Here is a 24496-nt window from a genome sequence, read left to right as displayed (position 1 = left end):
ACAGATCGAGCGGACGGGTTGGTCTAGAAACGAGACGGCTCCGCGGCGGAATCATTTTTGCTGGTTCGAAACGGTTACTCATAAAATGGTTTTCAAGAATTACATTTTAGAAATAATATAGTGACAGACTGACAGTAGAATATGGTCAATTTGACGAAGCCCCTTAAAATTTCGTCTTTGGTACGCGGCTTTCCATTGCCCTGACTCAGGCTTTTCTACACAGGTTGCCAAGCCGAGATTCGGACAAAGGATGGGGTCAGCTGCTCGATCGAATCGGCTGATTTCAACAAAAAAGGGATGAAGACAGTCGTCAGCCCCTTTTTTGTCTTTTCGAGTTTTTCGAAATTAGGCGTGGGCGGAGGCGCTCGACCAATGAGCGCGCGCGCCCTGAGCCAAGCTCCCTCGCTCTCTCTTTTTTCCGTCTCAGTTCAAAAAATTCGAAGAAAAAAAAACGAAGAAAATAGAAATCGCGAAATTTTTTAAAAACGAAAATCGTAAAAAGAGAAAAGTCGGAAAATGGCGTCTTGCGTTACTTTGAAGCGATCTGCTTTGGACAGTCCTTATGGTCACAAGTTCGATCTCAGGTTTGAAAATATAATTCGATTTTCGTAATTTTATATTTCGTAATTTTTACATTAAAATCACTCGATCGTAAACTGAATACTCTCTTCGTTAGAGAAGCTTTTTGTCAATTTTATGCGCTGTTATCGTCGTAATTACGCGATCTAAGATGCATATCTATTTTGAGATTAGAGTTCTTATGTAAGCGATTTGAAATTCAATTGAGTTTGCGCTCTTTTCAAATAAAAGAATTTGAAAGACGATTAGGAAAATAACTATAAATGACTCTCGTCATAATTAAATTAATATGTTAACGATTAATGTAATACTTTTTGGAAAAAAACTGAGTCAGGATTTGAAAGAGCTTCGCGGGATTTAGTAAGGTTCTTTCAAATCCTGACTCAGGTTTTCTTCTCATGCTCCTGAGCCCGGACTGAGGCTACACTGGCTTTCTACGATCGCGGATGATTCCATACAGCTCCTGACTTGTCAAATTTCGCCATTTTAGAGACTAACCAATAATCAGTTCGATAGAATCATCCGTTATCTAACAAACCCTCTGTAGACCTGAAAGTCGACTGGATCTATTCTATTTTCTATTTGGCCGAAAGCACTTTTGACTCGAAAAGACATGTACTGCTGGATTAATTAAGTCGGCATCAACACACGTCTGTCCTTTTTCTAGAACAACAATTCCCAATCGCTTTTCACTTTAACTTTACTTTCTTTATGAAAAAGAAAAAAGGAACTAAACGAATTCTTAGTCCGAAGCGCCGCTGCCTCACCGGAAAACGCCCGCTCCAGGTCACTCCTTCCAAGAAGAATAACGCGCCAAATGTAGATCTTCAAAGGTAAAGCGGAAAGACCCTGAAAGTGATGACTAACCGCTTTTGTTTTTAGTTTGTCTGAAAGTCTGTCCGAATCGCAGTTTCGCCGGCTCCCTCCGCTCGAGCCCTCTAGAATTCTTGACGAGGTAAGGACTAAAATAGTCTTGGATACTTTGAGGAACTTTACTTTTGGCCCTTAGGGCCAATGAAAAGTCCTCCTTCATGTATCTACAAGACAAAGAATAACGATTAAAATTAAGGTGACCCAGAGCTACAAACTTCTGAAGCGACGTCGGATGGTGCCTCGCAGTCCTCAGGTAACTGAAAACTCGATTGGCCAAGGAGAAAGCGCCGCGGGCGAACTCTGACTGTCTGGGCACAGTGCCAGCCTCTGCGTGTTTCAAATTCATACTCTACTTTCGTTTTCAGCAAGTGGCAGTTTCGACTACGCCGCCCAAATGTCCAAGCCCAGCTTCGTCCTCAGACTCCGACGAATTCGCGCCTACAACCTCAAAAGTCGCCAAACTTGCCGAACCACTCAAGAAAGAAGCTAGAAAGTATCAACCAGACACGACCATTCGTCTCACCATAAGCAACGTAAGGCTCTTTCCGTCAAGAAATACATTTTTCGAACACCAATTGACTAGTGACCCTTATGACTTTTTAGGTGGCGACCATGTGCGAAACACTCCTGCGCCAGCGAGAAGACCAGATCAGAGAAGAATACGACAAAATTCTAGCGGAGAAACTTTCCGGTAAAACCCCCATTTCCGGTTGTAACTAAACGATTCTTTCAGAACAATACGAAGTCTTCTGTCGCTACACTCAAGATCAGCTCCGGAATCACAAGTCCTCAGCTTCGTCGAGCTACATTTCCTGAAGCTAGAATTTGTTCGTTTTTTCTTTACTCACAATTTGTGCCGCCATTGTGTCGTCATCTTTTCAAGTGTATATTCATCCTTTTGTCTCTTTCTTTTTGTAAATTTTTTAACAAATTCAATTTTTCACCACTTTCGCAAGCCTTTTTTAATTTCATAATCGATCCTTTTGTCGGTCAGACAGAAACTCTCTTTCGCACCAAAAAGATCCTAGGCCCTCAAGAATAACAAGAAAGAGCTCATCCGTGTTTATACTTTACCTCTGAATCAAAATCTAAAATGTATAATTTTACTCTTTCTGGCTTCTTTATTTTTTAACTTCTCAAGGCACGTGGTCCAATCATTGGACCACGGCGACTTTTACCTCCTGTATTTCCCGTTCTAGTAATCTGTTTGACCTGAATTTTGTAATGTGAGCTGATAGGACGAAAACGAACCACTTTGTGAAGTTTCGAATGAAAACTCAAAAGTGGTGGCGTTTTGCGCCATATTTCTCTTTCGCTCTCTGGTGGAATATCGAAACGGATTTTTCGACTTACAATTGTAAATTATTATAGAAGAGGGTTCAAGCTCTCTAACAATATATTTATAATCTTTTTTACTCAATGGAAACGTCAATTAGAGCCAAAAGTTCTGAGCGCTATTTTTCACACTATGAATTGGGCGCGCCGCGCGGGGCTGGATAATGCATTGTGGTCCAATTATTGGACCCCGTGTTTTGAGGGTATAGTAGCGCGCCCGTGTTTTGAGAAGTTAACTCGTTCCGGGAAACCCCAGTCAAATTTGTCTAGCTGAAATTTAGTGGTTCGTAACGGGGTTAACCTGCTCGTGAGCGATGACCAGTTTCTTGGCATTTTACTTCTGGAATAGTCCTGCCAAAAAATTGGAGATCGCTCACAAACAGGTTAACCACAGTTACGGACTGCTCTGTGAGGTGCTTCTAGTCAAACTAGAACTGAATCGCGCATTGGTTAAAACCCCCAGCGCCACTTTTTTGACTGGACGTCGTAATCCCTTCTAGAATTCATCCAATTCTCCTTTGTATAAGAAGTCCCTAAAGTCGCTTTTTCCGCCTCCCGCTTTTTTCGCGCTCTTTCAACTCTTTCATTGATACTTTCTAACAATTTTTCTCAAAGTTAATAAATCACCGCTTTTTTCAAGTTTTAACCTGTTTCTCTATCTTGCCTTTTTCTTGTCTAGAATATTTCACTTTCTTTGGTATTAACCAGAAGCAACTGGATTTCCCTACTTCTTTGGTCACCGTTGTCTTCGCCAGTTCACTTTTTTCCTTGCATAGTAATTAACTGTAAATCTTTTTTTGTTATTCACAATTGCTGATGACAAGTTTTCTTTTTCACAAAAAATAATTTCAATAATAATTTTAAACGCTTTTTGGCGCCCCGTTGGTTTGCTCTCAGAAACCTGTGAGGAGAACTGAGTCTGGGTCCTGAAATAGCTTCAATAAAAAGCCGCAAATTTTAAATTATCGTTAAAGCTCTTTCAAGACCCTGTCTCAATTTTCCACGCAGGTTCCCGAGCCCAGCCAGTGGCTGTCAAATTCTTGTTTTGTCTTTATTTCTGTATCTTTCTTTTTCGTTTTGAAACAGCTAAAGTAGTAGTAATTGTACAATAATTTCGTAGTGCGCAGGAAGGTCTAATTTCGTAGAAGAAAACAGGCTGAACTGTAGGTTGAAGTCATAACGCTCTTGTTATTTACAGACACGAGACGGTTATTTACAGTTTGGCTTTTTTAGTGGAAGTCTAGATTTTGGGCTAAGGGTCGTTTTTGGACAGTAAATCGGAAAACTCTTTTGCGTGCTCTTCAGTCATAAGGTCGTCCCAGCGATACAGCAGGTCTGAATAGTCGTTTAGTTAGGGAGCCAATAGCTAATTGATTATTCTGATCCGTTTCTCGTACTTGAGGCCAAAGCTGGTCTATACTTGGCTTCGAAATGGGGGCTCAATCGACAATCTTGGACTCAGCTTTTCAAATTTTATCAAGACCAACTAAGCATTAATATTTGGGGGTTAGCAAGAGACCGTAAATCTTTCTTGTTCATGAAAATCTTCATTGTTTTCACTCGCACAATAACTGTAGATTTCAGTGTGTAAATGGGAGATGACGGGACGGGTAGTTGGGTCAATCCAGCCGCGGTCATCAAGCGAAAGCGCAAGAAGACAACTAGGGCATCAATCGCTTCGAAGACTTCAACGGAGGAAAAAGAAAACCTCCCAAAGAAACCGCTAAAAACATTCAACCCTTTCGCTAAGCTCAAGGAACAGACAAATGATCCAGCTAATACGTCCTTGGGATTGAGCTCCCTTACAGTCGATTCCCAAACGGATGATTCACAGAAGGACGAGAAAGCAAATGCTAGAGATAATGAGTTTCTATCGGCGCTGGAAAACCACGGTAATGTCACCGACCTGCCAAATATCGAGGACCGCTTCAAATTTGAGAATATTCTAAACGGAAGCAATGGCAGAAGCCTCCGAAATCGAAGAAGAACCATTGCCAACATGAGGTACAGAATACAGTAAGGCGAAATTCTAATCACTTACTAGAGATCTTGACGATGACAGCGCTCGCGACGGATTCACTGCCCAAAACAACCTCAATCAAACTTGCAGCATCCCGCTCGACTTCAGCATCAAGTCGAAGATGAAGATCAAATTTTCCGACACAAGCGCACTCCGACGAATTAAAAAGGAAGACTGGAACACTGCGATTTCGGTGACACCTGCTGATCCGACCAAGCTCTCACAAAAGCTTGCCGCAGCTTGTCTGTACTACGCCTGGCCGGCGACCATTGGAAAGAAATTCTACCCGAGGTACTATTAAATTGATCTAGTAGGAATTGTATTCATAACTCGTCAAGGTACGCTACTGATTTTGAACCATCGAGCCACGGCCAACGCGCAGAGTACTGGACTCAATTCGAAGAAACTATCGACGCTGCCTTTGACGCGCTCAAGACCAAGTTCCTGCCGCTTTTCTACGTCTTCACTCGCAGCTACTCAATTGTCTTCTACACTCACGATGGCAGCTCGAACCCGAACAACGAAGACAGCCAGTCTCAATCTGCGCTTTCTCAATCGTCCTTTCATTCCAAAGCGGTTCCCTCTTTCTGCATTCGAGCTGTAATTGCGCCGGCGACGCAAGGGCTCAAAAACAAGCTCATAAAAGGTTTGTTTTGACTTTTGAAGACATAGAAGAGAACATTCTTTTTCTAGAGGGAGTCAAAGAAAGCCCCAAAAAAGAAGGAGACAACGAGGAAGACGCAGATGCTTGCTCCCCAAAACCGAAATTCCATCGGAGCAATAGTTGCTCCGGTAGTAGCTATCGATCGAGGGCACTGCCTGATCCCGACTTTGACTTCAATCCGGACGACGATGAAAGCTGGGACGCACTGCGGGCGATGAACGTTATCAAAATGAAGTCCACGACCGCTTATGATACCAAATACCACGACGGAAAAGGCAAGACCTCTCTTTCTGATATTTTGAATAACCGAATGTCCTTTAGATTACGCCGATGTAACGGAAGTAATCGAGGGGCGCACCGCTTGCCAGCGATTAGTTAATTTCCTCGTCGATTTAAAAAGTCGCCCGGAATGGAGTTCCCCCAACCATCATCTCTTCCGCCCCTTTCGCCAATTCCACGGTCAAAAACTCGATGTGAAGTCTGGTGCCGAGCAAATCAACATCGAAGGAATCCTACTACCCGTGCACCAGTACGAAATTCACAAAGTCCTTCACGAGCTAATGCAAAAACGGACGATTAGAGAATACGAGGTCGAGTATTTTACTGATAAACCGACCAAATCATTGAGCAACTATGTCCCCGGAAGATCTCTTGAAAAGTAAACCAGTTACAAGAAAGTCAACTAACTCTTTCTCAAGCTCTTCGGACGAAAATGTCAAGGATTTCCTTTCTTCAAAGCCCCAAAGTCTCCGTCAGCTCAAATGGAAAGACGACATTTTCAACATCGTTTGAAAAGAAAAGACGAAACAAAAAAGTTTTATACAGCATTCAATTATCTATTTTTTACTACTTTGAAAATATATCAAACATGAGTTCATCAATCTTCCTCATTACTGGGTCCAAGATTGTCTTGGGCCTATAAGTCCTATGTATAGTCGACAATCTTTTGCAGGAACCCATGAAGCAAGAACCCAAGCTTACCTTGATAAGGTCCTCCTGTGCACTTCAAAATGAATCGAGTTGATAGGCAGTTGACTTTTGGGAAGGGAGGTCTGTTTGGTGGCTTGAAAGAGCCGGTTTTGTAGTATTCCCAGCGCGCTTGAAAGACGCGTTTGGCGTATTTGTAAACCCACAGATCTTGTGGCATCAGAGATTGCAGCTTCTCCATCGATTCTTCGGAAGGTTTGGCAGCTGGCGCTTTGTTTGAGTTTGACTTTGGCAGGCTTAGCGATCCGAAGGGCAGTTTTAGTTGAAAAGCGAGCAGTTCCAAAGAGCGATCAAGGTCCTCGAGAATCCCGAACCAAAACATTCCGTCGATTTTATCAGCAGTTTCGAGCAGTTCCTAGAATTATTAGCTGAGTAACCTGGTATGAAAATGAATCGACTGTACCTGTTGATAGTTGAACGCTTTTCGCTCGAGAATCTCTCCGTTAGTTTCAGCCGATCTTCCCTTTTTCACCCAGTTTCCCACGTGAGTGCCTGTAAACCACGAGACGGCAGCTTGTCCATCCTGCCAGCATCCGCGATTGTGCATCATTGAAACTGGATCATCTAAGAACTGAACACCTTTATAGATAAATATTATCTAATTCGTTTTACCTGGTCGATGGATTGTTGTCTAATAGCCATTCCTTTCGTCCAACTGAGTTTTTTCATGAAGTGAAAGTGCGAGATTGCTCTAGAAACCGGCTCTCGGAGCATTGTTACCACTTCTCCGGAAGGGTATCGTTCCTCGACATAGGTCCAGTCAAAGTGCAATCCTCCAACGTATTTGCTTCGGCCTTTGAGTGCTTTGCCCATCATTCCATCGAAAGAAGTGCCTCCCGCCTGAAATATGACTGTTATTGTAAAAAAGCAAGATAGAAAATTTGAACTACAAAAAAACGCGACCAGAAGATACCTAAATCGACGGGCGTGCTGTTGAACGTACCTTTCCAATATGAAGGAAAACTATTTTCTCCTCTCCATCCCATTTTCTGACTGGTATCGCACTAATCTTCCCTGGCGGTAGTTCCGTAGCTATCTCCTTGATCTCCGCCCCTTGATCGCTCCCCTTCTCAACCAAAAGCAGGTCGAAGCGCGAAGCAAATTCGCGTCTTATCTTCTCAATCGCCGTCTTCGACGCTATCTCTTCATTTTCTAATCGCTGAAGGTCTTCGTAGAACTTCACGATTGCCTCAGACTGTCGTTCTTCCAAAGAGCGCAGTTTTTCTTCCAACTCCAAGGCCGTTTCTTTTTCTGATTCTTGAATAATTCTCAGCACTTCTTCTAGCTCCTCGATCTTTGTCGAGGACATCCGCTCGCTTCGAATCATAATTCGCTAATAAAAAATTAATAATAGCTATTCAGGGTTAGGGTTAGCGTTCGAGTTAGGGTTAGTGTTTTCGCATCAACAGTAAAAATGTTTAATAGTGAGCTTACCTTATCAAGGTAGTACTTATTGCTCAGTACAGTCGCGTAAATTAGCAATAAAATTCCAGCCAGGAGCAAAAACTTCCTTGAAAAATTGCTCCTCATCTTTCTTTTGCGCTGAAAATACGTTTTAGTATCGTCAAAATCGTTAAATGCAAAGCCGAATTACAAGAAAACACAATTACTATCATAAAAATGCGGTTTTTAAAACTTTTCGTTTCTTCCTTTGTCGTTAAAATTTGCGAGTAGCAACCATTGTCATTTTATTTTTTTCTCTGTTTGTTTATTTCTTTTTAGGGACCCGGGCGAGACAATAAAAAAGGCGTCGTTTTGGATTTTGAGTTTTTGAAAAATTAATTTTCAAAAGTTCACTGCTTGAGAAAAAAAGCTGGCGCTGCTTCCAAAAACGCCGTTTTTACGAGTTGGATGCGACAATTCAAAAAAATGAAAATGAGTCAATTTGAGTTGCTCAGATGATAAGAGCAATCCAAACATTAGATCCCGACTTGTCATATCTAAGCGTGCGAGTTTCACAATGAAATCAAAGCTTCTTTTTTGTTATTTTTGAAAAAAGGAAAATCGAGAAAATAATGAAATCTGGGCTCGGCAACCTAAAACTGAGTCAGGGTTTGAAAAATAGATTGAAAGGGTTATTTCGGCAAAGCCGCTCTGCGGCTTCATTTTCAAAAAAGCCGCTAGGCGGCTTTTCATTTATGCTGTTTTTGGCCCTGACTCAGGTTTTGGACACAGGTTGCCGAGCCCTTTTTTGGGAAGAAATTTACTTACGATATGAAACGATTTTCTTATTCAAAGATTTCTCTTTATTTTAGCCTTAGTAGTAAAAAGCCCTTTTGCTTTTTGAAAAATCGGATAAATTGCAAAAATGAAGCGGCGCAGCGGCGGTTTTTTGTAAATTTGAAATTCAATAAATTTAGCCCGGAAAAGCGCAAACATAGAGAAAGGCAGGAGCAACAAAGAAAGTAAAGAGTGACTATTGTACCCCGAACAGAGGGCTACTTTATTGACAACGGGGTTGAAATTCGATCAAAAGCAAGACCCACCCTTAATCGCAAATGAATCGTTTTTAAGTCCGAAAAGCATCAAGTTCAAATGACCGCTTTTTCATCGAGAATTTTCACAATTATCTTGGATCTCTTGGTTTGGACTACTGATAAACCGCAATTACAGTTTGCTGGCTTATTAACAGAAAAAAGGGCATCAAACCAGCGAAGTAATTTAACTGCTATCAGAACTCTGATACTCCTCTTTGTTTTCAGAGACAGGTCGAAGGTGCCTCTTAGCCTTTTTAAAAATATAAATGATGAGCTAACTATTTTAACGCTAGTAAGAGCATTGGGAACTGGTTTTGCAAAAGCGAGAAAATTGTTCACAAAAAATAAAAAAAATTGTTAAAAAAATGAAAAATTCTCTCTTTACCTGAGTTGACGAAACCAGTCGGCGAAAATTTCTCTTTCTCTGAAATGAAAAAGAGGTGTCAAAAAACTTTGAATTAAGTCTCTTATCTAGAATCCGGCAATCGCCCTGCAGAATCGGTTGAACGTGAAAAATTAGCACTGAAAGTTAAACAATTGACGAATTTCGCTCAGCAGCGAATGAAAATTCGGGACTTGGTTTTTTCTCTCTGATCTCCTGCTTACACATTTCTCGGCTGATTTTTTATTTGAGGATTAACTGCTGCTTGAAATAGTTAAACAGTTAACTTTTTTTCTGGAAATAAGCATTTCTATTAAGGGTATAGGCATTCATATTTATTCTATGATTGATTTTAAACGCAATAATGAGCAGGAACTTCAACAAGAACAGGACGCCAGAATTTTAAAGTCATACTTCTCCCAATGAGTTTCTGACTGATCAATCTATCACCGTCAAAACTAAGTCTTTCGATTTCATCTGATTTGAGAGAGCTTCCGAAGATGAAGATTGAATCATGGATTCGGATTGCGGATCCTAAGTAGTCTGCCTTAATTTATGTGAGAAATGTTTACTAATTAAATTAAATTTTACATTTTGAAGATTGCCAATCTGCCTCCAAATATTTTTCTCGAGAAGCCATAATGATTTGTAGACAGTGTATTCCCAATTAATTAACTGATTGTTTTTTCCTCCAGCAAGTAAAAGACTGCCACTTGGTAGCCCAACCAAGACATGTTCAGTAATAACACTTATAAGATTTGAATATGTGCGTGTCTTTTTTAATTAATAAGGATAATTACCTCTTCGGGAAATCAGTTAGATTTGACCATCCAGAAAAAGAAAGAGTCTCGACTTTATTCTTCCCTTCACCATAAGCGCTTCCCACAGTTGTAGGTTTCCCTCCATAGAAGCCTAGTCTGCCACCGGCATGCGGAAAGCTGGCTTCATATGTCGGGATCGACGATGTGCCATTGAAAATCTCGCATTTTTTATCACGAAAATCATCGAAACAAATAAGTGCATTATCGCCATCATAAATTGAAAGTGCGTCGGAAAACCTAGAGTACTCGTTGATCAATCTTGATGCATGTTCTTTCCAAACACAGTCTTCCAATCGAGCAATCTTTATTGGATAAAAATTATGTTAACCCTTATTATATCTTACTTTTTGTCTGTCCATCAAACCACCGAAAATGTAAATCTCGCCCTTTACAAGAGCATAAGAAACGTAAAGAAGATATTCAATTGTCGGTTCGTTGATTGTTGCATCCCTCACTGTGCTTCCATCTAATGAAATCGAAAATGCCTCGTCCAACTGATATCCCATAACTAAGATATTTGTTACGGAAGTAAAGAGAAAATTTTTCAGGTTTGCGAGATTGTCAAGCTTAAAAATCCGGATCTTTTTGTTTCTGATAGTTTCAAGGCCAGTTGTCATTATTTTTGAACTGTTTTTCGTTTCTTCTTCCTTGAACTTCCTTAAGTTCAATTTTACTAGAAATCTGCGAGGAGCAAAAAATATTTTAACTGTTTAATTTGAACCCTCACTGAACAACTTCAAGGTAATTTGACTCATAAGAATTCGATGTATAAAAATCAAGTCCCAGTTGTCTTAATTCTCCATTATTTAATAAAATATAGCGTCCATTAAAATAGTGAGAATCAATCCAAAGAGAGCCATTTTGAAAAATTCCCAAGCTAATGAAAGAAAATCCATCGAAAAATATCAACTCAAGAATTTTGAATTCTTTAAGAACGGTAAATTTCTCCGGGAAATCAACTTCAAATCTGAAAGCGTCAGTTCCATTTAATTTCATCTCGACAGTTGAAATATGTTTCAATTCTTCGAGGGAAGTAAAGGGATTATCCGGAATGATTGTTTTGTAATAAGAACTCGATTTAGGAAATTGTTGCTGAGAGACAGCATTCTTCGCGAAAGCAGGAAAAACATCGTCGTGAAAGGCGAAATAGGGATTACTGGTCACGTGAATTTTTGTTTCGGATTCTAGTTGGGTGAATTCAAGCTCGATCATCTCTTTATGAAGATTTTTTAAGTCGAAGTAAATCACGTTTCATTAGAAATATTGCAAATCCTTCCCGAAATTGAAGCTAATTTCAAATAAAGAGTCGAAGACGTAGTTTTGAACAAAGATCTTTTCGTCGTTGGTGAATCCATTCCCGAAGTAGTCGCATTCGTCAATATTCTTTCCCTCTTGATCAGTATAATTTGTATCATCTTGCGCAAACAATTTCGAATAGCAGATAGAATATTCTTTGTATTTTACAAGTGATCCTATCCACTCGCCGCCAAGAGTCAGAAATTTTCCTTCCGCTTCTAGTAACACAGAATACAGGGTATTTGAAAGGACAATGCTTCTCGTTACTAAAATTAAAAGCAGTCTCCCTAAATCGATCTTCCTCGAGTTGAAACGTGAATTTTAACAATATTCAAAGGTCTGCGGTGGTGAAGTCAGACAACTACAATCTATGAGAATCTGCATGACCTTCACCCCCACCTTCGCCACGCAATTGACGTCAATACTGTGACATTACCATCTGTCAACTCTTTATTTCCCCCTGCACCGCCAGAGTTAAGGCACTTCTTGATAACACGAATCAGTATAGAAGTCCTGATCTTCAGGCATCTCACTTGCGTATTTATTGTAGTCCAGTCAGGGCTTGTTGGGTAGTAGTTTTAACACCCACATCTGGTGACTGAAGTGGGATAGACAATGCGAAAAATAAAAGCTGTGGAGACCACGATAAAAGCAAGAGAAATCGCCATTCAGATTAGTTTTTTTTCTGAAAACTCAAAAAAAAGGGTGCTTTTCACCCTTCAAATGGATACACTTGACGAAGAGTTACTCGTCAACCCTCAGACAGGGGGAGAGAGGGGAATTCGGCGATCCAAACGACGAAGTCATTCTTCAAGAAGTACAGCAAGAGCAAGTTCCTGCTCAGGCTAATGATCAACCTCAAGCGCAACTGCAAGTCGAAAGGCCAAACGATATGGAAATTGCAATAGACGCAATTAGAAACGAGCTCCTAGCCGCCGGCCCCTACGACAACGACGAACGATCAATCAAGGACGTGGTAAATTACCGGGAACTGGGCATCGAGCGAGTCCCAGTACAAGCGCGCGGCTACCGGGATCGGGCTCTGGCGGTTCGAGAAAAATTTGCTCGGGAATTCGCGTACGAAGGCTCGAGAATTCTCAACAGCTAGAAGCAGATGGCCACTGAAGCAGGGTCACGATTGATGTTTAACCGACAACAAGACATGCAGGACGCCCCGCAGGCCCTAGTTGACAACCTGATCCGGGCGCTCAATGAAGCGAGAATACGTCAGCTGACGGGAATCGCCGGTACTCTCCATAGCCTCAATCTGCACATCACTTACGTTAGTTGCCCCCATGTGTCATTCTGCTTTCCTCTACCTGCGCCTGAGAACTCATGAGCTGCGCAGACTTCAAAGAGAGAGTCGAAGATGGCGACTGGATGTAACGCTCCCTCGAATCTAAAAAGGGGGAGGAGATGCGATGGTGAAACCAGACAACTACAATCTATGAGAATCTGCACTTGACGTCAATACTGTGACATTACCATCTGTCAACTCTTTACTTCCCCCTGCACCGCCAGAGTTAAGGCACTTCTTGATAACACAAATCAGTATAGAAGTCCTGATCTTCAGGCAACTCACTTGCGTATTTATTGTAGCCCAGTCAGGGCTTGTTGGGTAGTAGTTTTAACAATCACAAAGTCCACAATTTCAACTCATTCCAAAGGGACAACATGGACAGGATTCAGGTCTCTTAATTCCGCTGGAACTCCAAAATCCCCTTTTCGCCATCCCTTCTCCAGTTCCTCGTCTTTACTTATTCTGTTCAAAGCAACTGTCGTCGACAGTTTTACATAATGATCTCCGAGCCTGGCACTCATCAAGTACAAAACTCCTCTAAAGCTTACAGAGGACACTTTCGCGTTAAAATGGTTGCTTGCGATGAAGCCCTGTGCTTCTTCGAAACGGTTGAGGTTGTAATCTGGGGCGTAATAGAAGCACTTATCATCCTTTCCAGTCGGGCGGCTTCAGACGGTCAACAATGATTTTTTTAAGAATCCCCTGATGTTTTCGACCGTTTTCAGATAACGACGACTGGAAACACTTTTCTGTTCTTTTCTTCTCGGCGAATCTCGATTTGATGAGTTCCGATTGAAGATCCGTAGTGGAAAACGAAGAAACCTCTTAAAATTTGGATCGAAAGAATCAATCAGAAAAGATGACGTACATTTTCCCGCGTCGATTCGGAATTATATTCGAGGTTTCGCCATTTTCCTTCACTTTCATCAAGTTTCCAAGAGCATCGACCAAATAATGTTCCCCATCAAGAAAAGTAGCACCTGTTGACTTTCTCGTTTTTATTAATTGGTTGCGTATGATATCATTTTAGAAGAAAAAAAAACCGTTCATAAAGGAAAAAAGAGTCTGAAAGATTCATTTTTACATGATTTCCACTCAGATTTGAAAGAATAGGCTTCCGAAATTCTCGCTTTTCATTTTGTCGACCAGTCCAACGAGCAGTTATAAGTTCAACCTCATTATTTGACGCTGTTTTTAAAGCTTCCGAGGTCAAATCTGTTGAGTTCGCATCCATATCAAAAACAGGAATCATTTTCTGCCGCGATTGTAATTTTTCACACTCGTAAAAGGGACAAGGACAACCAGTTGAGCAGTATTTCTGATAGGGGCAAACGTCTCCAGCGGAATCGGCAGTTCTTGTTATTTGAAAACACATTGATTCACAGAGAGAGATGGGATTAGTCCTCGTTGATTCCAAAACGAGCGATTCTGAGCAAAGATGGCGGCAAATCTTTTGATCGTAAAACTGTTTCTTTTTGCAGCGTAAAAGATTCACTTCGTTTTCTTCTTCGGAGAATTCTAGGGCTGCATTTTCTGGCGGTTCCATATTGAAAACTGGTTCAGGAAGAATAAATTCTTTAGTTTCATAACACTTCTTCATCAGATGCCCGCATAAGTCCATTGTTGCAATTTTGACGCATTTTTTGTAATTTAGGTGGCAAGTCGAAGTCAAAAAAGTGGTTACGGCACGGGATCGCTCTAAGGACGCGAAATTTGCTATGAACATAAAATACTCCTTTTTTTAAAATTATAAACGAGGTACCTATAAGCATGACACTGATCCAGAAAATCGAGCCAAGTACAAGATAAGTGTATTGCTGAGTATTTGTTGCATTTCCGTGCTTCGCCAGGCTCAGCTTTTCGGTGACCTTGACTTTCCACTTCTTTTCATTCTTCGAGCTTTTAATATCATGTTCTTGAGTTAGAATGCTCCGGATTGTAAGAACTTCTTCCGGCAGTAAATAAACTTTCTTCTCTTTTTGTCTCAGAACCCCAATACAGTCGCAATCAAGACACTTTTGGTAAGTTTAGTTCATTCTAGGAGCAAGCGAGTCTATAATACCTGTATTCTCGCCTGGAAAATTTTATTTTCAATTTTTTCGTTTTCCTCTTCGATTACCATAGCAAGTAATTACTGAAAAAAAGCGGGAAAAAAGGAAGACGTTAACGAGAGCATGCTGCGTGCTCTGAGCATGCTTATGCTCAGCACTTTTCAAACCCTGGTCTGACAGCTCGACAGTTTGGTCTCCGTTCCCGTTCCTTTTTGAATATCACTCCATCTGAAGTGGCGAGTACGAGATCACGTTGATTTGATCACTCGCTATGGTAATCGAAGAGGAAAGCGAAAGAATTGAAAGGCCAATTTTACAAGCAAGAATACGGGTAATTATAACGGTATAATTATAAAGATAGCGCTAAACTTAAAAGTGTCTTGATTGCGACTTTGTCGGGGTTTTGAGAAGAAAGGGGAAGAAAGTTTATCTATTTCCGGAAGAAATTCTGAGAACTCCAAGCATTGAACCACATGCAATCGTCCGACTTAGTTTTGAGGGAGTTACATTGGTCGACCAGAAAATTTTTGGGAGAAGTAAATTCTGGCATCCTGTTCTCGTTGAAGTTCCTGCTCATTATTGCGTATAATAATAAAATCATTAAAGTTATCATAGAAAAATTATGAAATGAAGGATTTATTTGAATTAATCTTAGTCGAGGTAAATAAAATGAACAACGGCGATAAAATTTCCACCATTCGCTTTCTGAGTCACTAGAAATAACAATAAGGGGATACAGTAATAAATAGAGTACCAGAAACGCTCATGTCTGTCTCCTTGTCCCAGAGAGAGCTTGATGCGAGTTTTGAATCTGACGGATTTCCGATGTGAAAAGTCTGCTCTTAGATCGAGATGGCTGTATTGATGATGGATGGTTTTTTGAATCTAAGGTCCTGAATAATGAATCTGTATCGTTTGGGCATCATGAGCTTTACTCTATCGTGTATTTCTGACGTTATCTTGGTAACAAAGCTCGTGTCGATCACAGTAGGCACGCTTAGATCAAAAATTGAAATTTGCGATTCTATTTGAGAAGGGCTTACTTCTTCAAGACGCTTGTCAGGACGAAGCGGATTACTTCGAGATTGGGTTTTTCATCTGGAAGCAGTTTGTACGTTGGCTCGTAGACTGTGGCGCCTGTTCGGGAGCGGAAAAAGGACCTGAAAATGAGGATGAAAAATTGATGTTGAAAACCCTTATCAGTAATAATATGGCTACCAGATATTTGATAGACTATCAATGATAGTGCTCACAACTTGGCTCGGCGACCAGTGTAGAAAACCTGAGTCAGGTTCTCAAGAGCTTCAATTAAAGCCGCGTAGCGGCTTTTTTGTTGGCTTTGCGGCTTCGCTAATAATCAAAAAAGATCAAGATGGTTATATTGCGAAGCCGCAAGTCATTTTTAAAAAAAACCGCTCCGCGGCTTTTCATTCACGCTCTTCAGAACTCAGATTTTATACACAGGTTGCCGATTTATGATCAAACCTTCTCCGGCGAACATGTTCCTTCAACGCAATTTTCGCTCTGTCCAAGTTTGAATAAGTTTATCTCTTTTTACAAAAACAAAGGAAACTTGAAGAGAGTCGATTCTAGTATTGAAACTCGTGTTGCCTATTAATTCCCATTCCCGGATTTCCAGATTTGTTGCTTGAAGATCGCCGCGATCGCGCTTCTGTCCTAAATCAAAAAAGTTCCTTGTGTAAATTTGCTCAAGTGCATTCACAGTGGGGAATATATTTTTATAAGGCCTTCAGAAATTCACTTGGGAAGATCTTTTGTCTCGATCGATCAACAGAAGAAAGTTTGTTCTGTAGTTCTTTCGAGGAAAACTCAGTGTTGTTTTTGAACATGGGATAAGCGCTAGAATTAGTGAAGTCTGAGTTATCAGCAAAATTATATTTCTAAGCCATTTTCTTAAAAATTTTACTGATAAAAGTCGAGAAGCCGCTTGCGGCTTTGAGAAACAAATATCGCCGCGGCTAGCGAATTAATGTTCTGATACCCTTAATTCTTTAGCAAAATAATTTCTTATCCGTATTTTGAAACCGGTTTATTACTTATTTTGCTGATAAAACTTGAAAAGCCGCGTGCGAGGCATGAAGCATAAAAAGCCGCTCTGACAGCGGCTATATTTATTCTCGAAGCCGAAAGTGGCTTTTCGATTTTTATCAGTTAAATGAGTGATAAAGTGGCTTTAAAATATGGATCGGAAATTCGTTTGGTAATTGATTAAGGGTATCAGAACACTAATTCGCTGGAAAAATCGCTGATAAATTGGTTGAGGGTTACTCCAAAAATTAAGGCTTTCTCTTACAAAAAAAAAAGATCGATGGTAACGTTAAAATTCTGAAGCTAATTTTTCGCGAACTAGGGGGAAGAAAGTAAAGCTGATTGTCAAGAAGAGCTTCCGAGAGCAAATGCAGATTTCGAAGGAATCTCGATATTCCTCAGTCCTATCTCGAAAACAATGCAAATAGCCTTCTTTCTGACCCTTACCTTATAAATGGAAGTGATCGGCGATGCTGCGAAGACATTTTTTCTTTCTTTTGCAATTTCTTATTTCTCTTTTTTTTTTTACTGTAGAATTTTTCCTACAACGCTTTGCGAAATTGTTTCTTTTTTTATTAAATTGGTACTTGAAAGTTTGTTTGTCGAGTAATAACTTATGACGAAAATTGACAAGAGCAGCTGCCGTCTTACTTTAGAAAAATTGACTCTGCGGTAGAATTTTTCAATTTGCCCGTCAGAAGAAAATTTATCACTGGGGGGAACATGCGCTGTCGAGTGCGTTCTTTATACACTCAAAGAATAAACACCTTTTGGAGATGCTCAACATGCGGCGATTCCTGTAATTGGCGACTGACCAGGGCTGGCAAATTAGGGTCCTAACAGCCGCACTACCGAAAAATTGTTAGGGTTCTAACTCAAAATTAGTGCAAATTAGTGCGGCATCCCCGTCCTACCCGTCCTATTTTTTCCTTGATATTTTTCGTCCATTAGGACCGAATCGCCGCCCTAACCGCACTAATTTGGAGGCTCTTTTTCATCATCCAATCGGCGCGCGCTTCCCACCAGGCGCGGAGGACAAATTGGTGGAAGATTGAAAAAGAATGCAGCTGAATGGATGAGAAAAACGAATGACCCGCCATGATTGGCGGACCAATAAGCGCGCGCCTATTTTAGGACGATTTTAGTGCGGCTTTTCCAACTCTCGTACTACTCGCACTAAAAGTTATAAAATGAGAGTTAGGGCCCTAACAATAGGGTTCTAACTCAAATTAGTGCGGCTGGCGGGACCCTAATTTGCCAGCCCTGGTTAGAACCCTATTGTTAGGGCCCTAACTCTCATTTTATAACTTTTTAGTGCGAGTAGTACGAGAGTTGGAAAAGCCGCACTAAAATCGTCCTAAAATAGGCGCGCTTATTGGTCCGCCAATCATGGCGGGTCATTCGTTTTCTCATCCATTCAGCTGCATTCTTTTTCAATCTTCCACCAATTTGTCCTCCGCGCCTGGTGGGAAGCGCGCGCCGATTGGATGATGAAAAAGAGCCTCCAAATTAGTGCGGTTAGGGCGGCGATTCGGTCCTAATGGACGAAAAATATCAAGGAAAAAATAGGACGGGTAGGACGGGGATGCCGCACTAATTTGCACTAATTTTGAGTTAGAACCCTAACAATTTTTCGGTAGTGCGGCTGTTAGGACCCTAATTTGCCAGCCCTGGTTCTAACTCAAATTAGTGCGGCTGGCGGGACCCTAATTTGCCAGCCCTGCGACTGACAGATGAGTTTGATAGCTAGAGTGGCCAACAAAGCTAATAAGATGCAGACATGCAATCGGAAAGATTTGACAGGCCTTGTTTTACTCAATGGAATGCAAGTTTTTCTCTAACAAAGTAGATATGAGGTTTTTGTATTCGTTTTCATAATTTATTTCGACGGATACCCTATGAACAACTTCAGTGGTTTTCTGTCAGATCATTTTATCTTCTGATTTCGAAAATGGCCTGCCGATATTTTGACCAGCTTTTATACGAAAAATTATACTAAAAGAGGGCGCGAATGTTTGCTAAGAAACAACCTGGTTCGATTAATGTTTGCTGTCTTATTTACAGAAATCCTCAACAGTACTTCAAATCTAGGCTGTATCACTCTGCCTCGGCTTGGCGCCTTCCCCACCGAGCCTGCGCACCATATTTTATGGACCATCATATGTTACAGGATCCTAGGCAGCACAAACCAACTCAAGCATAATCGTACCTTTTCATTTTATTTTGACAAAGATTCAGGTTTACAGTCATTTTAATACGTTGTTGATCTTATACAGAATAAGTTATACTCTTACTGGTTTGAATTTGATAAGCAAGTGAATAAGTGCATCACATTTTCGTTCAGCCATGTTATACCCATTCCAAGGAGTAAAGTCAGTACTTTTTGAGTAGATATCTAGATATAATTAGATAGAAATCTTTATATAGGAACATTTACATAAGTAACTTACAATCAGCGCATTCTACATAGATTGAGTTCAAATCAAACATAGACAGAGCCTCGCTTGAAGCAAAAAGAAATAAGAAAAAATTCATTGCCTTTGAATGTCTACCGATGAACTAAGGTTCTTCTCGAACTTCTGACTCTTATAAGTAATTTTTTTTGCATAAATCATAAGAACCTATCAATGATGCTGCGGCCCGGGACGACCCCAATCAAGGATATTTACATTTGCTTAAATATTATTTTTTTCGACGAATTTGATATTTATACAAAGCGTAGTTATACAAAATATAGCGAAATTGGCTCGCCTGAGACTTATGCATAATATGCCATCATGCACTTGCTTTTGACTGCTGCCAGAATTAATGAGAAGGCGAACTCCTTCAAAATAATATTTGATCATCCAAATTTAATGTTCTCAATTTCGATTCAACGTGGTTCCTATGAATAAACTTTCTTTTAGTGCCACTTCCAGAAGAAGATCAAAGATAACAGGTTTTGCATGTTGAGTTGACCTTATCGAAGCTTGCCTCTTGGAATCAGTTTCGGTTGAGTAAACTTAAGCCCTTGCACTTTTTTTTTTATCTTTTCTTCGGCGATCCGAGACGGATACATTGCTGAAGGTCGAACAAGCCAGCTTCTTGTTGAATCGATTCAAGGGCACTGTAATTAGAAGCAGTAACTAGTATCAGTTGCTGCTTTATGCTCAAGTCATCAATCAAAGGGTCACTAAAGGGTTCTTTTAAGCCCTTACTATTTTGATTGCTTTTCTAAGAAAGTGCATTTATTCTTTTTTCTTTGTTTGAAAAGAAAGAAATCAAGGAAGAGAACGCCCGCAAGAAATTTCAAATTTAAATTTCGTGCCTCCGAGAAATTTCAAAAAAGGCACCAAAAGGGCATAGGTTAGTAGGTGCTCAAGGAGTAGCTGAATGCACTTGGTGTATTTGTTGGCGGAGGTGCCCGGGGCGCGGCCGCGGTGACTGCACTACGCTGCGGTTTGTTCAATTTTACAATTTTTCGAAAATTCGCAACTTCCAACTTTCAAGAGAGAAATTGATTAACCAAAGCGACAAGCGGAAAACAATCGGACACGCGCCAAATCTGAACAGAAACAAGAAAAAAGACAGAGAGAGAGCGACTTCCAGAATGTACTGACCCGGTAAGCTAAAAAATAAAGAAGCTTTGAAATTCGAAATTAATACTTTTTCTCAAAAAATATTTTTATGGCCAATTTTATTATTTTATCATTAAAAGAACTAACCGATCGATTTCCAAGTGAATGTATAAATTTTTCATCGCAAAATTTTTCATTTTTGATTCCCTAAAATGTCAAAAAAATTGTACCTAGTTGTCCCTAAAATATCTATCAATCGTAAGAAGTAGGCTTGGGTTAGGGTAAGGGTTAGGGTTAACGCAATGATTGAGGTTAGGGTTAGTTTTGAATTCAAAGAAAAATTGAGACTAGCTTTTGAAACTCAAACCAAGAAAATTTTGTTTGTTGATTGATAATGCTTCCACGAAAACAGCTGACTTTAGAAGATCACCTGCAAGATGTGATTTTCATGTTTTGCTATTTGCAAAGATTCTCCTCAAGCGGAAAATTCTCATCATGAGAAAACCTGGCGCAGACTCGAATTTGATCAATATTTTGGTCTGTTTTTGTCTGATAGACAGGTTAACATTTCCAGTTATCAATAAACAAGTTCATAAATTGACTAGCCTCGGCAACCTGAGTAGAAAGCCTGAGTAAGGCTCTGGAAAGGCTCAAAGCGGCTTCGCAAAAATTTCAACAAGATTGAGATAAATGTATTTTCGAAGCCGCTTCGCGGCTTTGTTTTTTAAAAAGCCGCTACGCGGTTTTTAATTTTAGCCTTTCCAGAAACTAACTCAGGGTTTCTACTCAGGTTGCTGAGGCTTGTAAATTGATGATCAATGATGAAGATAAGCAAATGAAGTGGCCTTGTTTAAAATGCAGATTTGTTGATTAGTGTGCTCGTGGGAAGTCTGGGACGGAGATTGACCGGTCTCGTAGCCACAAATCAAAAAAGACGCTTTTGATGATTTCCAAGGACGGATTTATATTCTGAGATGAAATCAGATACAATCTAAGAAGCGAGCAATAAACCCATTCAGATCATAAAATCTCTATCACAGTTTTTTTATGATTAGGTACAACAAAGAGCACCACAAATTGAATTTCCAGACTTTTTCAAAAGAGAAAAAAAAAACCGGAAACAGAAAATTCAAAAAAGAAATTTTACGAAAAAAATTTTTTGAAAAAAAGAAGACAAGTTTGTAAGTTTTTATTTTTACTAGTTTCGTTTGTTTAATTTTGTTTGTATGTGTGGCGAAGATTTTAAGAGAAAGAGAGCTCTCAGGGAATGAAAAAAGTCAACAAAAGTGTTTGTCGAAAAAAAAAAAGCTTCAAAGCGCGTGTTAAGTGGCTCATTTGGCATTCCAAAAAAGTTTATGTCCGGGATTAGCTCCATTCAAAAAAAGAGGGCCCGGAAAGAGTGGCTCAGCGATTTTCTAGCAACAAGAGTCATGCTTTGATCGCGCCGCTCAGCCTTTTTTTTTTCATGAAATTATTCCCGGTGGAAATTTTATTTGCTTCCTTGATTCCGGTTTTTTGGAAATTCTTGAGCTTGATTAATTTTAACCACGAATTTGTTGAACACTAATTTTTTATATTTTTATTGCTTTTTTTGAGCATTATTAGGTCTCGCTCATTTTAGGGGTGATTCACCAAAAATTATAGCGCAAAAAATGACTAGCGCTAGAAAATGGAACATTGGAAGGTGCGTGATTCAAAACTCGTTTTTTGTATTTAGCGATAGTAAATAGAAGTGAGGGAGATTTGAAGATTTGGGAGTGTGGTCCGCCAAAATTACGCGCTAAGCATACAAAGCCGTATTGTAAAAATCGTATTTCCAAATTCAAGTGTTTGGCTGAGATCGATTTCGGTGATCAAATAGAACTTATACCACACACGGAGGAGTGTTCGTTTCTCACGTAAAATTAACCACTTTTTTGAAACTATACAAGTTCGCCAATACAGTTAGAGACATACAGTAACTCGTAGGTATGTGTCTATTCAAAAACCATGATTTTCAAAATCAAGTGTCTGTTGATTACTGTAGCTACAGTCTTGGTTTGGCGACCTGTTCAAATCCTGAGTCAGGGTTCTGAATAGCGTAGCGGCTTTTGATTAAAGCTTTTTCAGAACCCTGAACTCAGGTTTTTTAAACAGGTTGCCGAGCTCTGCTGTAAATTACTGTAGCTACAGTAGCAATCAGTAATAAACGCCATTTTCGCCATTTTTTCGCACCGAAATGGCAAAACAAAAAATATTGGCCCTTATCACACATACTCAACAAGTTTTCTCTCTCGATTTCGAAAATTTCGCGTTTAAATTTTTTTAAGTTTCTCAAATTTGAGACGCGAAAATTAAAAATTCTTTTCAGAGAACGTTCCAAAGAACAAAAGTGAAGTTAACACGCTCAACATGGACTACTACAATGATCAAAAAGAGAAAGGCAAGTAACACGCTAATTTTACACGAAATTCGAGGAAAGCAGATGATCAGCAGCGTCTTTACTAGTCGAAAAGTGTCAATTTTCGCACTAAAAAGTCGCTATAAAATCGCAGCTTTTTCAATAAAGAAGCATCTTGATCAAATTTTATCAGGAATAAAATCATTATAAAGCATAAAAACCGAGCACTTCTGAAAGCGAAAATAATTTTTTAAACCCTGGTGGTCCACCAATCAATCAATTTTTGTAGAATATTATACGATGACATCTCCGCAGCCGGCGAAGAAAGGATGTATCACCTTTTCAAATCAGTTCTATTTGTACTTCAGCTTTGCTGGCACTGCCCTCTGCCTCTTTTTATTCCAAATAGGTATGTTTCTGATTATATTTTTTCTTCTGAATAGCGTTTTAAGTGTTCACGCTCGTTTTGGCTTATCTCTTCCCATCATGTTTTTGCTCCGACATGTTCCATCACATCACAATTCTTCCAGCCAACGCGGCGATGCTCATGTTCGTGCTTTTCCTCTTCTTCGCCACTTTGTCTATTTTCGGCATGTTGGCGCTCTACGGAGTCTACAAAGAAAAGATCGCCAAGATCTATCCTTTCCTTTTCCTCCTCGTTGTCGTCCTTGTTTCCATGCTGATCGGAGGCATCATCGGCGGGGTCAAGTCCATTTCAGCTCCAGAAGCCAACCCGATTGAAGATACTGAAACTTCTTTTTCGCAACAAAAAGAGGAGATTCTCTCAATGCTCAGGTAAACAAACAATTATTTTATTTGATTAATTTAAAATTAAATTCAGCATAATTCTGACAGAAGAAGGACTTGAGCTCGTAAATTCACTGCTGGTTCTGACTGACCCTCAATTCGTCTCGATGGATGTGCAGAAAATGATGGAGAAGTTTCTGAAACCCTCCGCTCTAGAATTCGTCGAAGCTGGCGAAAAGACTCTGATGGTTGCGGCGATTATTTCTGTCGTTGGAGTGTTGGTTATGCTCATTGGAACTATTGTCTGTCTTTGGAAACTGGTACAGAAGATGGCAGAATATCAGGTAACGAATCTAGCTTTTACAGTAAGATAACTTTCTTGATCATAGAAAGCAGAAGCAAAAAAGCGTAATCTGGTGTCTCCCGATGGCTACATCCTCCAACACAACAACACTGTCAGCGTCCGCAGCAGAAACCACTCCCAGCAAAACGTAAGTTCCTTTTTTCAATTGAAACGCGATTCTAATTGCTATTTTCAGCCGAAAGTAGAATACCGTTCCAGCGTTTATCACTCGCGCCATGCACTCAGCTCCCATTCCGAAGAGGTAAGCTCATTCTTCCCGAACTAAGGACTGATTAAAAATTGTAGATCCTGCTCAACAGCTAACCAATAATTCGTTACAAACGACCGAAGAGACCTCGAAGACCCTGAAGACCTTAGTTTACGAAAATTCAAAGCGAATAAGCCTATTTAATAATTCGTTCTTTTCACTGTTAAAATATTCTATTTGTAAATAAAAAATGTACAATGATATTCAAACAAACAGGCAGCTTTCAAAAACAGGCCTGCAATTAATGAGTTTTTTACTTAAAAGAAAAATTTTGGAGAAACCAATGAATCTATATATTTTATTGATGAATAACAGTATATTTTAAAGTAGAGAGGTCGAAAACGTCCCAGAAAGATTTTCTGGGATC

The 24496-nt window shown here is 40.0% G+C and overlaps 6 protein-coding genes across 10 annotated transcripts in view; 3 read left to right on the top strand and 3 right to left on the bottom strand.

Moving 5' to 3' along the window:
* Positions 1-24496, top strand: part of LOC145709345 (DNA repair protein RAD50.L-like) — a 75324-nt gene that overhangs the window by 8956 nt on the left and 41872 nt on the right.
* Positions 389-3426, top strand: LOC145708278 (akirin-2-like). Its single transcript, XM_081785934.1, has 7 exons — positions 389-584; positions 1326-1412; positions 1462-1534; positions 1649-1705; positions 1818-1985; positions 2056-2143; positions 2186-3426. The coding sequence occupies exons 1-7, from the start codon at positions 517-519 to the stop codon at positions 2266-2268; spliced, it is 624 nt and encodes a 207-aa protein (XP_081642060.1). The 5' UTR covers positions 389-516; the 3' UTR covers positions 2269-3426.
* Positions 3672-8816, bottom strand: LOC145708274 (heparan-sulfate 6-O-sulfotransferase 2-like). Of its 3 annotated transcripts, none has more exons than XM_081785931.1 (7): positions 8670-8816; positions 7893-8000; positions 7402-7791; positions 7071-7298; positions 6862-7029; positions 6453-6813; positions 3672-4122 (listed from the first exon to the last, which is right to left on the bottom strand). In XM_081785931.1, the coding sequence occupies exons 2-7, from the start codon at positions 7986-7988 to the stop codon at positions 4040-4042; spliced, it is 1326 nt and encodes a 441-aa protein (XP_081642057.1). In that variant the 5' UTR covers positions 7989-8000; positions 8670-8816; the 3' UTR covers positions 3672-4039. The 3 variants fall into 3 exon arrangements, with proteins under 3 accessions (XP_081642057.1, XP_081642055.1, XP_081642056.1); XM_081785929.1 differs by lacking the exon at positions 8670-8816 and adding an exon at positions 8069-8321; XM_081785930.1 differs by lacking the exon at positions 8670-8816 and adding an exon at positions 8095-8321.
* LOC145706964 (uncharacterized) lies at positions 9587-11413 on the bottom strand. The gene is made up of 4 exons (XM_081784428.1): positions 10483-11413; positions 10118-10440; positions 9909-10065; positions 9587-9864 (listed from the first exon to the last, which is right to left on the bottom strand). Exons 1-4 carry the CDS (start codon positions 10753-10755, stop codon positions 9670-9672), a joined length of 948 nt encoding a protein of 315 aa, XP_081640554.1. The 5' UTR covers positions 10756-11413; the 3' UTR covers positions 9587-9669.
* On the bottom strand, positions 15393-17806 carry LOC145708182 (uncharacterized). Its single transcript, XM_081785832.1, has 7 exons — positions 17282-17806; positions 16397-16462; positions 16271-16309; positions 15829-15945; positions 15682-15781; positions 15540-15624; positions 15393-15498 (listed from the first exon to the last, which is right to left on the bottom strand). The coding sequence occupies exons 1-7, from the start codon at positions 17317-17319 to the stop codon at positions 15437-15439; spliced, it is 507 nt and encodes a 168-aa protein (XP_081641958.1). The 5' UTR covers positions 17320-17806; the 3' UTR covers positions 15393-15436.
* LOC145707724 (uncharacterized) lies at positions 20274-24342 on the top strand. Of its 3 annotated transcripts, none has more exons than XM_081785291.1 (8): positions 20274-20436; positions 22742-22813; positions 23061-23180; positions 23224-23566; positions 23613-23862; positions 23908-24009; positions 24058-24123; positions 24168-24342. In XM_081785291.1, the coding sequence occupies exons 2-8, from the start codon at positions 22783-22785 to the stop codon at positions 24183-24185; spliced, it is 930 nt and encodes a 309-aa protein (XP_081641417.1). In that variant the 5' UTR covers positions 20274-20436; positions 22742-22782; the 3' UTR covers positions 24186-24342. The 3 variants fall into 3 exon arrangements, with proteins under 3 accessions (XP_081641417.1, XP_081641418.1, XP_081641416.1); XM_081785292.1 differs by lacking the exon at positions 20274-20436 and adding an exon at positions 21463-21572; XM_081785290.1 differs by lacking the exon at positions 20274-20436 and adding an exon at positions 22275-22359.

This window comes from Oikopleura dioica, chromosome XSR (genome assembly GCF_907165135.1).
Source record: "Oikopleura dioica chromosome XSR, OKI2018_I68_1.0, whole genome shotgun sequence".
In the NCBI taxonomy this organism is placed as follows: domain Eukaryota; kingdom Metazoa; phylum Chordata; class Appendicularia; order Copelata; family Oikopleuridae; genus Oikopleura; species Oikopleura dioica.
The sequence above is the reverse complement of the archived record's forward strand: the minus strand, read 5'-3'. Positions and strand labels throughout refer to the sequence as shown.